We start from the raw sequence: 13139 nt of genomic DNA, 5'->3' as shown, positions 1-13139 counted from the left end.
AACTTCTAATTCTTGAAGGTTGTTTTAAAAACCACGTGCCATGTTTGCAAAATTCTCATATTGATATAGGTTTAAATATCAACACTTATTATTGTTTATATTGCCTTGAGAAAAATAACAACCAATGACAAGGTAGATAAATTTACAATCGACCAAAAAGACTTTCGACTTGCCATCAACTCTAAACCATATTAAAGTATTGAGATACAACACTAATGGATCCATATTTGAAAATGTCACAAAAGCTAACATAATTTTTTGATGGAGGTTTGTCCACAAATTTGTATTAGCTATTGATATGTGGACGTAGACTTGGAATTTGACAATCACCCATGCCTATCATATGAAATTTTTATGAAGATTTGGTCATTCAATATCTTCCATTTGATATTAAGTTTTGGAATTCATTTAAGAAAATAAAAACTATTCTAAAAAATCATATTAAGATATTTTTAAAATTAGAAACAATTGTATCCTATCTTTTGAAAATATTCTAAATTAATAATTAATTTATATGTTTATTATATATATATATATATATACACACACACTATTGATTGGAGAATGATAGCCAACAATTCTCCAATTTCCACCACTTTCACAGCTGAAGCCGCCGAGAGCTAGCAATCATCCAAATCCAACAATCTTTGGAAGGGGGCCAAATTTCTATTAATGACCCCAATCTGGTATACCTCCCAGGCAACCTCGATGAAGGTTTTCTTCCTTTCCTTCTCTACCTTTGCTCGATCATTCTCCTCATTCTCATTATCAGAGTCCTCTTCAGATTCAAAGGAGATATAGTTGGCGGTGTTGAAATACATTCCAAAAATACTTGCCCACTTGTCCGACTCTAAATCCAATATTGCATTGGCTATGACCTGCCCATCCACAGTATGGATAAAACCATCGATCCTTTGGATACACACCTCCTTGGAGTCGAGAACGCCAACCATTGGGGAAATTACAACCTCATAAACGAACCCATCACACCAATGATGGCCTCCGCCAAGAATGGAGGACACCAATCTCCACACAACGTCAAAGACTCTCTCTTCAGTGTGAAATAGCCTCTTGCACTGCACTTGAAAGGTTTCATCTCTGCACATGCAACTTAAACCAAAGTAATGCACCATTTCTGCAACTGAGATATCAACACTCTCATGCATCCATTCTTTAGCAATACTTCCCTTTATAATGAAAACCTCATCATAACTCGGAGTTGCGATCTAGGAAAGATAAGACTAAATTTGTCTCTTTTAGTCAGTTTCTTGTCCACTACAATCTTGCTTGCAGATTCATTAGCTATGCTTTAGCTTCCCCGATGCATGAGCTTTGTACTTGCCGTTTATATTTTCTACTATTTGGAGCTTTTCATGCCACATTTCATTTATTGAGATTGGTATGGGGAGATTTGTGTGCTCGGCTTGCCACATTTTTCCCATCAATCCATACGATCGACTAAGAGCAGTTCCACCTTGTTTAGCCTACACCAGTTATGTTGCTTTGATTTGTACATTCCTTATCATTCCACACAATCCTGACGAAATCTTCTCCCTGTACATTGTGAATGATATCTTCTTTTTCACATTTTGACATAACATCCACATTTGCCAAGTAATTCGCTCCCATATTAGCTTCCTGGAAGATATGAATCACTTTGTATTCTGGGATTTGTTTTAATAGTTCCAATATGAATTCCAAACATCTCCTCAATTTCTAATTATGTATATTACCATTCTTGACTGCGTTGACTGCTATCTATGAGTCTCCTTCAATCTCCAGAGGGTAAATTCGATTTTCTACACAATATCTCAGACCTCTCTTGAGTGACATAAACTCTGCCACGTTATTACTCGATGTTCCAAGATACCCCGAAATACCAATTAACATCTCGACCCTGCAGTCCCTAATTATGCATCCATATCCTGCCTCACCTGGATTCCCCTTAACAATGCCTTCAAAATTTAGCTTAAGGTACCCTGGCTCTGAAGCTATCCATCTTACATTCTTCCTTTTATTTTGTTTTGGATTGATGATAACATTGGGGGGTATTAATGAGCACCATTTCACCTGCACTTCTTTATCCCGGCTTGTGATGCATTCAATTTTCCTCTCATATGCCTTGGTGTTGGAAAGTTCTGATATCATCCCTTTTATCTTCTCAATAACATTTGTCATACTCAATTCCTTATCCTCGAAAATCCTTCTATTGCGCTCCTTCCAAATTTGCCACACCACAACAAAAGGGATAATTGTCCATAGTGATTTTTTCTTTGATAATGGCCACCTTGTTATATGACTCTTAAAATCCTCATCAGATGTTGTGAACCATTCTAGGCTTGCATGAATCCAGTTCCAACACTCTCTTGCATACGAGCAGTCATAAAGTAGGTGCCTAGTGGTTTCTTCATCTACCTTGTATAAGACACATCTTGTAGGTCCATTTATGCCATATATTTTCAACCTTTCTACTATAAGTATTATGCCATGCTTGGTTGTCCATAAAAAAGCCCCAACACGAGGAGCCACAAGTTTTCCCAGTATAATCTTGTAGACCATTCACATCTTTCTTGATCTATTGTTTGAATTTGGTTACCCAGCTTAACCTTATATTCCCCTGAGCAAGCTACACACCAATTGATTTCATCTTCCTCCCTATTAAGTGTAATCCTTCTTTGTTTCAGGATTTCAGATATTCTCCTCTGAATTTCCCTAGTCATACCTCCATCTCTAATTTATTTCCATATATAGATTCCATTACTCGGTGGATTCTCCTCTACATAATTAGCCACATGTTCTTCGTAGATACCCTCCACTTCATCTATCCAATCCTGATTTGCAAATATGCCTTTGATGCTCTCATATTCGTTCCAAGAATTGTGTCGAAATATAACTTTTTGTCCATTACCAATTTTCCACGATAGATGATTGGCGATTAAATGTTTACATTATTTTATGAACTTCCATAATGTTGACTCGTTCCTATTGGTGTTCATTGTCAAGATCCTCGAAGGGTCCTCATTATCCAGGTACTTCTTCTACATAATGCGACACCATAATTTATTTGAGCATCTATACATCTTCCATACCATCTTACCCCTAGAGCCAAGTTTTGTAATTCCATATTTCTTAGTCCCCCCCCCCCCCCCCCCCCAACATTCCTTTGATTTGTACGCAATTTCCCAATTCAGAAATGTGATCTTCTTTATCTCCTTTACCCCTTCCCCAAATTTTTTTTTGAGGAAGTTTTCCAATGCTTTGATTGCTTTGGCTGATAGTTTGAAACATGGCATTGGATATATTGGCATGGCTGATAGAACTGATTTGATTAGTTGAATCATACCTAGGAGTGCAAACCACTTGTTTTTCCATGCTTATGTTTTCGTTTTGCACTTGGTGATGAGTTTTTCCCACAACTCTGGTCAGGAGGCACCCGTGAACATGGAAACCCCAAGATATTTAGATGGGAGCGAGCCTAATTTCCATCCAAATTTCTGCGAGATTTTGGTTTGTAATGCTTTCTTCGTGTTGAAAAGGAAAACCTCTATTTTCTCATCATTAATCTTTTGTCCTGCTGCACTAGCATACATCTTCAATGTGTCTTTTATTACCCCAGATTCCCGCAATGTATCTTCTCCAAATAAAGTTGTGTCATCAACAAATTGGGAGTGGGTGATTAAAGCCAAGTCCTCTTGGATTACCAATCCCTTCCAAGAGTTTAACTCCCTTTTCTTATGTATGAATCTGCTCAAAGCTTCTGCCATCACTAAAAAGAGGGCTGGGGAGATAGGATCCCCTTGCCTCAAGCCATTTTTACTGTTGAAGAAACCAAACAGTGCTCTGTTAACAACCACTAAAAAGTGAGCGGAGCCTAGAAAAAACCCAATCACATGTCTCCAATTCATATAAAATCCAAACTTCCCTAACACCTTATCAAGGAAATTCCAATGAACTTTGTCATATGCTTTTGATATGTCTAACTTGATCACCATTGCTTTCTTCTTTTCTATAATGATCAAGTGTAGGGATTCAACCGTGAGTATGATGTTGTCAGCAATCTCCCGGCCAGGTGTGAAACCATTTTGTTCTTCTGAGATAAGATTTGGTAGAAGAAGCTTGAGTCTGTTAGCAAAGGCTTTGGTTATTATTTTGTAAATAGTGTTATAAAGCGCAATTGGCTTGTATTCTCCCAAGCATTTAACATCCACCTTCTTTGGACTAATAACCAAAACTGTGTTAACTCCCTCACAAATTTCCCCTTCTTTTGAACATCCTGCATCACCTTCCATATATCTTTCTTAATAAACTCCCAACAGTTTTGATAGAAACGGGCCGAAAAACCATTCGGCCCAAGGGGCTTTGTTCAGGTCCAGATCAAACACTGCTGCCCCGACTTCATCTTCAGTAAAAGGGGCCATCATCATTAAGTTATCTTCTTCTATAACAAGACAAGGTATTGCCTCCAGAATCTCCTCGCACTCCTCTGCAGGAGCACTGCCCACATCATTTAGAATGTCAGAAAAGTAGTCAACTATTGTCTGGCCAATGTTATTTATGTCCTGCAACCTGTACCCATCCTCCAAGGCAATTTTATTTATTTGATTAAAGGCCTTCCTTGCTTTAATAGAGGAAGCCAATTTTACGTTGAAGTCCAAGAAACAACTCTACCCATTTTTTAAAGATGTCATAGGGAGGAGGCTCCGAGGAATGTATCTCTTTTAGAATGAGCATCTAATAAAGAGTGTTTAGTTAATTTTGGGGAAGGTTTTTGGCAACCTCAGACATGGGTACTGCACGAACATGGGCGTGTATTCAATGATCATGGTGTGGGGGCTAGACCTTGGCGAACCAGTGGAGGTGGTGAAAAAGGTGATGGAATCAATTGTGCACAGTGACTTCTTGGTTGACATGGACTCCATTACAAAATGGGCAATCCCAGGTGTAGGTTTCAATTTTAGTGAGGGAATGGAAGTGGTTTTGCATGAAAGATTTTAAAAACCCCTCTTTCATTCAATGGCCGAAAGACTGCGGTAGAACTCACCAGAGGGAGGAAGCAAAGCAAGGTTGGAAAGCTTTGAAACTAGTGGTGCAAATTAAGGAGCTGGATGATGTAATTCGAGAGGCCGAGAGGGAAGCTGGAATTGTCGAAGGCAGAGTGCTTCGTCTGTGCAAGAAGAAGAGGTTGTGTGAGATCCCGGAAAATGTAGGGGAAGGAAGCTCCTAGGGTGCATGATTTTCTTCTTCTCTTTGTTTTTGAATTTCACTGTGAATTGTTAATGGTTTTGCTTGTAATTTTTAAAACTACGCACTTGAATGGTTTGGTGGTCGATGGGATTTGTAATTTCTCGTTTTTAAAATTGTTAGTAGGAAATGAATTTGTATGTACATGTGGATGATGGGTAGTTTTGGGGCTTAGTCGCTAGATGAAATTTTCTGGATGTGAGATGTTTCGGGTAATGTTCTTTTTTGGTTGAGAGCTAGAAAAACCATGGATGTACTTCTTTCCTTTTCTAAATAAAAAACACTTATTATCGAACCCCCCCCCCCCAAAAATAGCATGCTAATGTAAAAGGATAACTAAATATTTAAATATTTAAGTCGATAGGCTTTTTGTATGGGGTTTGGTTTACCGGAAAAGTGTCAGTATCCCGGTAAATTCCTGCCGATGACATTTTCCGACCGCCGTTTTTGCCGATGACCGCCGTTTTCGCCAATGACATTTCCCTACCGCCATTTTCTTTGGTCGGCAACACAAGTTGTGTTCATATACGACGGATGCAGAGGACATTAATGGCGCTTGTGTTGTGTTGCTAAACGACAGACGCAGAGGATGTACCGCTTGTGTTGCGTTGGCTTACGATGGACGCAGAGGGTGTTAATGCCATTAATGTTGTCTTTGGTATTTTTCGTGTTTGTCATAATGGAAAACTTAATTTTGCATTGGCCGACATTTCGTAATTGGTTTGTGGAAGCGAATGTTCTTTTGAGAAGAGCTTTTCTTGCGAGAAGGTTATGCAGTGATCGGAGCAAGCTTACAAGGTTTCTGTGTGATGTGCATCTAGTTTTCGTGGTTTTGTTCCATTTGTTGTGCCCCATACGCTCTTCATATTCTCAGCTTAAAACAGAATTGGAAAATTTGGGCCAAAAAAATAGCTTCGTATGGGTAAATTCTCTTGCTCCTATCTGCTTTTCATAGTTCTATTCGGTTTGTTGTGCCTCATGAGAACTTTGTATCCTCAGTTTATAACAAAAAATTGCAAATTTGTCCTGCGGATAGGGTTTTGTTTGTAAGAAGCTCCTGTTCTGCCTGCAACTGGGCATTGGCCCTGCAACTGAGCTTCTTGTTCGACAAAAGCATTCTCTGCTTTTGTTCCTTCTCCAGTTCAGGCAACAAAAAAAATGCCTTTCAACAGGTAAATTTGTTGCATCTTATCTAGCTATGTGTTTCTTTCGCAACATATTTGATGCTATTTTCAAAACTTCTTTGCGATTTCTATACATAGGTTGATACCCAATTCGGAAAATAGGGAGAAGGAATACAAAAAAGCTTTGCCCTTATAGGATTTTTCCACACATCGCTTCCTGCTTCAAAATATACTTGAACCAAAGAAGATGCGATTTCGCATGGACATTTCCACTCAGAGGTTTTACCTGTTGGATCTAAAATGTCTTTAATGCCAAATCCTAGTTGAGAGGAACCCTATCGTGATAGCACAACAAATCGAATGGAACTATGAAAATCGGATGCTCATATAGAGCCCTGATATGATTGCTAGAATGTCACCCGTTGTAATAGACTATATATATATATATATATTGTGTGTGTGTGTGTGTCTGTAAGATTTCCGCTTCTGTGGCATTGACATACAACGAACGCAGAGGATATTAATACCATTGATAGCGTGTTTATTATTTCCGGTGTTTGCATAATAGAAAAGTTAAATCTCCATAGACTAACATTTGGGGATTTTTTGTGGACACGAATTTTTTTTTTACTGTGATATCCATCTGCTTTTCAGAATTATGTTCAATTTGTTATGCCTGATGCAATCTTTGTATTCTGGGTTTAAAACAAAAAGTTGAAAAAAATGGCATGCAATCTTTATATTCTGGGTTTAAAACAAAAAATTGAAAAATTTGGCTGTGGATAGAATTTTCTTTATCAGGAAATCACACTCTGCCTGCAACTGGGTTTCTTGTTCCACAAAACCATTGGATTCGTTGTGACTGTTTGCTTACGCTCTCCTTTTCCCCTTTGTGACATATATTTTCTGTTTGCTGTTGCAATCATGGTTGCAGAAATATTTACCTTTATGGGCATTTGCTCCTCTAGTTTGGGCTATTGTGACCCTTCAACTCACTTGAAATTCATGCATGATGTGCATGTGCAAACCGTATATATATATGTAGTTTATACATGCATATATATGCATGTTTCCACAGGTCCCTGCTTCACGTAAACTATCTATCTATTGCGGTGGTTGTAACTGTTAGTTTCCTCTCTCCTTTTGCCCTTTGTGAAATATATTTTCTATTCCCTTCAAGCCACGTGAAATTCATGTGTACTGTGCATTTGCAAACTATATATATATATATATATATATAGTTTGTACATGTATATACATGTATATCTATGCACATTTCCGTAGGCCCCTGCTTCACACACCCTCTCTATCCATTCCATTGGTTATGGCTGTTTGTTTCCTGTCTTCTTTTTCCCTTTGTGAAAAAAAAATTCGATTTCCTATAAAAAAAATGGTTGCCGAAATATTCACCTTAATGGCCATTTCCTCCTCCGGTTTGGGCTGTTGTGCTGATTTTGTTATATACTTTTCTCTCCCTGTGCCTGCATCCACCCAATACAAAAGGCAAAACAGATATTTGCATGCAGCCCTTCAGTAGGCGTGTAATCCATGTATGCTCTGCATGTTCAACATGCATATATATGCATGTTTCCACAGGTCCTTGCTTCACATAATCTATCTATCTATTGCAGTGGTTGTAACTGTTAGTTTCCTGTCTCCTTTTGCCCTTTGTGAAATATACTTTCTATTCCCTTCGAGCCACGTGAAATTCATGCGTACTGTGCATGTGCAAACTATATATATATAGTTTGCACATGTATATATATGCACATTTTCGTAGGCCCCTGCTTCACGCACCCTCTCTATCCATTCCATTGGTTATGACTGTTTGTTTCCTGTCTTCTTTTTCCCTTTGTGAAAAAAAAAATCACTTTCCTGTAAAATAAATGGTTGCCGAAATATTGACCTTGATGGCCATTTCCTCCTCTGGTTTGGGCTGTTATGTTGATTTTGTTATATACTTTTCTCTCGCTGTGCCTACATCCACCCAATACAAAAGGCAAAACAGATATTTGCATGCAGCCCTTCACTAGGCGTGTAATTCATGTATGCTCTGCATGTTCAAACTATATATTTATATATATAGACAGACACGGAGACAGTTTCCACATGTCTTTATATGCACATCCCCACAAATGTCCGCTTCACACAATCTATCTATCCATTGCACTAGTTATCACTGTTTATTTCCTCTCATCTTTTGCCCTTTCTGCAATATATTTTCTGTTTGCCGTTAAAATAGTGATTGCAGAAATGTTCACCTTGATGGACATTTACTCCTTGAGTTTGCACTGTTCTAATTTTATTGTTATTTACCTCTTTGTACCTATATCTGCATACAACCAACACATTAAACTGTATGTCCTGCAGTCCTTTTCGCCTTTCCCTTGCTGCCTATATCAAATCTGCTGCTACGATTTCAAACCCGCGCTTTCCAACCCGTCCTCTCTTGCTATCTGTGTTTTCATATTGTGATGCTGGTTGTTGACGCTCTCTTGCAGTTCCTAGTGTATGATTCCTTTGTTTACCCTGTACCAATCTACAAGAAGCCAATCACTATAACTACCTCCCCTTGTTCGCTCCATCATGCCATGCTTTCCTCCTGCTATGTTTCCTACGCTGCCTATGCCCCTGCCATGTTTTGGCATTTTTTATTGAAGTTTGCACAAAAAAAAAAAGAAAAAACTTGCCCATCTCCACCTTCCACCAATTGGGTTTACAGAGATGCAATTTTGGCTGTCTATATTGTTTTGCGGTTCCTCATTGTTGGTTTCCCTCTTTGCACCTTTACGTGAATTTTTCTCCCTTGATCCATTCTATGCAATCTCCAGCTGCGCCTTTCAACACCTAGCTTCATTTCTTTGGGCTTTGGCCCCTCGAGATCTCATGGGCTCTTGATCTTTTGCTTTGTTTCGCTTGTTTGTAGAAGGGACTTCAAAAGCTTTGGCCTTTAACACGATTGTCTGTACTATGTACCTATCGTCCGCATTGGTAAACAAACAAACACATTGCATGCTTGCACCCACACATCTACTAATTCCTCAACCAAACAAACAAACAAATACCCATATATGTATACATGGATATGTTCTATATATATATATATATATATATATATATATATATATATATATATATATATATATATATGTTACTATAAGTACATCTATGCATTCTAAACCCATGCAAAAAAAACAAAAAACACTGTGCCTGTATTTGTATGCCTTTCCCTCTTGTTTGTTTGTATATTTGCAACTCATTCCTTCTGCATCCATGTGCCCATCTGCGTTGATAGCCCAAACTGATTAGGCTAATTCTTGTATCTTTCAACTTTTATTTTGGCGGTGATTCCTTTTCCCTTCAAGTGCATTGTACCTATTGATTTGTCTTTCTGTTCTTACATACACTTTCTATTTGACAAAACATTAAAAAAACCATTCCTCGGCCTTGCAGTGCAAATTCAGCCATGGCTTCCACCTCCCAATCGGTTGAGCCCACACAACTGGCTTCTGCAGAAACTACGGTCAACTTATTCCTTCATATATTTTCCTATGCTCATTTTTTTAACATTCGCTTATTGTCTGTTTCCCCATCATGTAAATGTTTCCCACTCTGCCTATGTACATATATATACAGCTCTATATATTTGATGTTTCTTCATGTGCATCTACATTGCTATCTATGCATGTTCACAGTTGTTTGCTTCTTCAAATGTATTCATCCATTTATTGTCTTCTACCTATTTGTAAATCTTAACCTTATATCTATTACATACATACATCCGCCTTTTTGGTCGCATTGAATTGATTCAACTCAAAAAGAAATTATGGTGTTTTTATTTAAACTCATTTTTTGGCTCCTACAGTGCATTATGTTTATTAATTTCTCTTGATTGATCTAACATGCTTTTTATGTTTCCTCGAACAAACAAAAAACAACACTTCTACCTGCTGCAACACAATCCTCCTATGCCTTCAACACCTCACTCTACTCATGCCTTGGAAACCACTCTTGCAAACCCTCTAGTGAACTTGTACATTTATACATTTTCCCATCTTTTCCTGATCTGATTCATTTATTGTCGTTCTTCCCTTCCCCTTTTAGAAAACATATCCGCCCATCGATGGAAACGAATACACAATTACCAATACAATGTGCTCTATATGTGGAATCTCTCCATACCTATGCATTCCCTTTTTCCACTTTAACGCTAAGCATCGCCACATGTACTCCCACATATTAACGCCCCCTTTGCTATATACACATAGCTATATATATATATTCTTGCTTTCCCTAAATCTACTAAAAAACACATCAACAAACAAAAAAAAACCTCCACATAGCCATATGCATACATACATATATACATTGCTTGCTATTTCTATTTAGCTTTCCTTTGCTATCCTTGTAGGACCTGGCCCCAGAAATACAACTAACCCCACATGCAATCCTCTCCATTAATGCCGACGATGACGTTCCATCTCCGATACTTCAGCTTTTGTCTTTTGAAAATTTGATAAACAGTGAAGATGACAATGCTTGGTATAGGCTCGTTCTCTCTGATGGTACCCACATGCAACTGCCAATCCTGCCACCAAAGTATAGTGAACTGCTGCTTTCAGACACATTAAAGATAGGCTTTGTGCTATCATTGACAACTTATGCTTGTAGAACTGTTTGGAACTCAAGGTAGGCTCTTCAATATGTTCATATACTTACTAATTGCCTTTTGAAATGATACATTGCACACTATACTGGTTCTTAATCCTCTCTTTTTACCCATTTCACAGGGTTATAATAATATTCAAGCTTGTTGTTGAATTTACAAATTCACCATTGCTTGGAAAACCTAGATACTTGCTTCAAGAGAAAGAGCAAGCAATGTTTGCTTGCAAACCAGCTCCCACAGCTAGACGTTCCCTTAAGTTTGGAATACACGTCCCACCTGCACAGCAAGAAACCTTTCAGAATATCAGCCCAATAAAAGCTTTGATCCCCTTCCAAAATAAATGGGCGATAAAAGGTCGTGTAATAAACAAGAGGAAAATGCATCAGTATAATACACCAAAATCCTCTGGACAAGTCTTTAACTTTGCCATGATAGATGCTGAAGGTACTGAAGTTAGAATAATGTGTTTTGGTGATATAGCTGAGATGCATTACCATAGGGTTGAACCAGGAGCATATTATTTTCTGTCAAAAGGTTCCATTAAGGAAGCCAACACAAAATGGAATAAACTTAACAGTCATCTTGAGATTACTTTGGACCACAATTCAACATTAAAGCGTTGTGATCCACCTGTTGATGGAGAAGGTACTGCTTCTCGATTCACACTAATCAATGAACTTACAAACTACAGCAACAACACTTTAGTCGATGTCATTGGTGTTGTCGTTGATGTTAAAGACACTGCGCTAATATCTAGAAAAGATGGAAGCAAGGTGAACAAAAGGGTTATCAAAATAAATGACATGTCGACTTTATTTGTTGATGTTAATTTATGGGGGGTTGCTTGGGCATAATTAGGTGAAGATCTCAAGAATATGCATGTCACTCAAACAGTTGTCGTCCTTGAACTCGCTAATGCTCGTGTTGGTTATTTCAATGGAAAAGTGATCAACACAACCACAACAACCACTCTGAAAATAAATCCCCCTACACCAGAGGCAGCTGCACTTATCTCAAGAGGGAACATTCCTGCTAGCCTTTTGCCCCTCTCTTGTATTGCTGGTCAACTAAACTCCCAATACACAAGGATGACAATCGCATCTATCTTGGAACAAATGTCTATCCTCTCTCAGACAGTTGAAACCACTATTAGAGCTATTGTGAGAATCATCAAAACTAATTCCTTTTGCCATCCAGCCTGCCCTTTGCAATTTAACGACAAAGAGTGTAAAAAAAAATGCATCCAACAAAATGACAATATATGGTTCTGTTCTAGATGCCAAACTCAACTGCCAGAATGCAATTACAAATACTTATTACAGATCATGCTTCAAGACCATACAGGCTCTCTTTGGGGTACTGCCTTTGATGAAGTTGGCACAAATTTGCTAGGCATCTCAGCTAAAGAACTTTACATGTTGCAGTATGATTTTCCTGCAAACAGAACTCCTCAATCTATTATCAAGAATGTCCTCTTATCCACCTTTATTTTCACTCTCTTTGTTACAATAGAGACCTACAACTCGCAGATGAGACTAAAAACGACAATCACCAAAGCAACGCCTATTGATTTTCAAGGTGAATGTGCTCTTTTGCTTGTAGACATCGCTCGGATGAGTGCAGCTATAGATTTCCATACCGATTAGTTCAGGGCCTTTTCATATGGCTTTTGATTTTTGATGTTTACATGCCTGCGCACTACTTTTCCCCAATTTATGCAAACAATACAATATAGTCGAAGATCAACTATCTAAGCATTGTTGAAACTCATATGCTCCTGGCTATGACAAACTTTACGGTTTTGTATTTCCTTATATGTTTCTACAATGCTTATTTATAATTCTGTTTGTCTATATATTAACACACTTTTGCTTTCTTGTGCCCATCTCATCCCTTTGTTGTTATGCTCCTTTATGTCCTTATCTTCTTATTCAGCGTCTATGTTTTTCAAATATTCTTGATTGATACATTAATATTTATAGTATGTTGCGAAAAAACAAAACTATATGTTATCATCCATTCCCACTCTAATGACATATATATACTTATTATATCCCTCCCTGCATAGCCTCAACCATGTTCAACTATACTTAGTTTTGTTTATA

At 38.0% G+C, this 13139-nt stretch overlaps 1 protein-coding gene across 1 annotated transcript; it reads left to right on the top strand.

The window, feature by feature from the left end:
• The first annotated feature begins 5859 nt into the window (after positions 1-5859).
• On the top strand, positions 5860-11888 carry LOC131859718 (replication protein A 70 kDa DNA-binding subunit C-like). Its single transcript, XM_059213727.1, has 3 exons — positions 5860-5910; positions 10777-11054; positions 11156-11888. Exons 1-3 carry the CDS (start codon positions 5860-5862, stop codon positions 11886-11888), a joined length of 1062 nt encoding a protein of 353 aa, XP_059069710.1.
• The last annotated feature ends 1251 nt before the right edge of the window (positions 11889-13139 follow it).

The sequence above is a fragment of the Cryptomeria japonica genome, chromosome 2, assembly GCF_030272615.1.
Source record: "Cryptomeria japonica chromosome 2, Sugi_1.0, whole genome shotgun sequence".
Taxonomy (NCBI): Eukaryota; Viridiplantae; Streptophyta; class Pinopsida; order Cupressales; family Cupressaceae; genus Cryptomeria; species Cryptomeria japonica.
The sequence above is the reverse complement of the archived record's forward strand: the minus strand, read 5'-3'. Positions and strand labels throughout refer to the sequence as shown.

Bases quoted from the DNA above. Each gene is read 5' to 3' on its own strand.
- LOC131859718 (XM_059213727.1), top strand. From the start codon at position 5,860: ATGGACGCAGAGGGTGTTAATGCCATTAATGTTGTCTTTGGTATTTTT. The intron at 5,911-10,776 runs GTTTGTCATAAT...CTATCCTTGTAG, and splicing joins TTGTCTTTGGTATTTTTCGT to GACCTGGCCCCAGAAATACA. The intron at 11,055-11,155 runs GTAGGCTCTTCA...CCCATTTCACAG, and splicing joins AGAACTGTTTGGAACTCAAG to GGTTATAATAATATTCAAGC.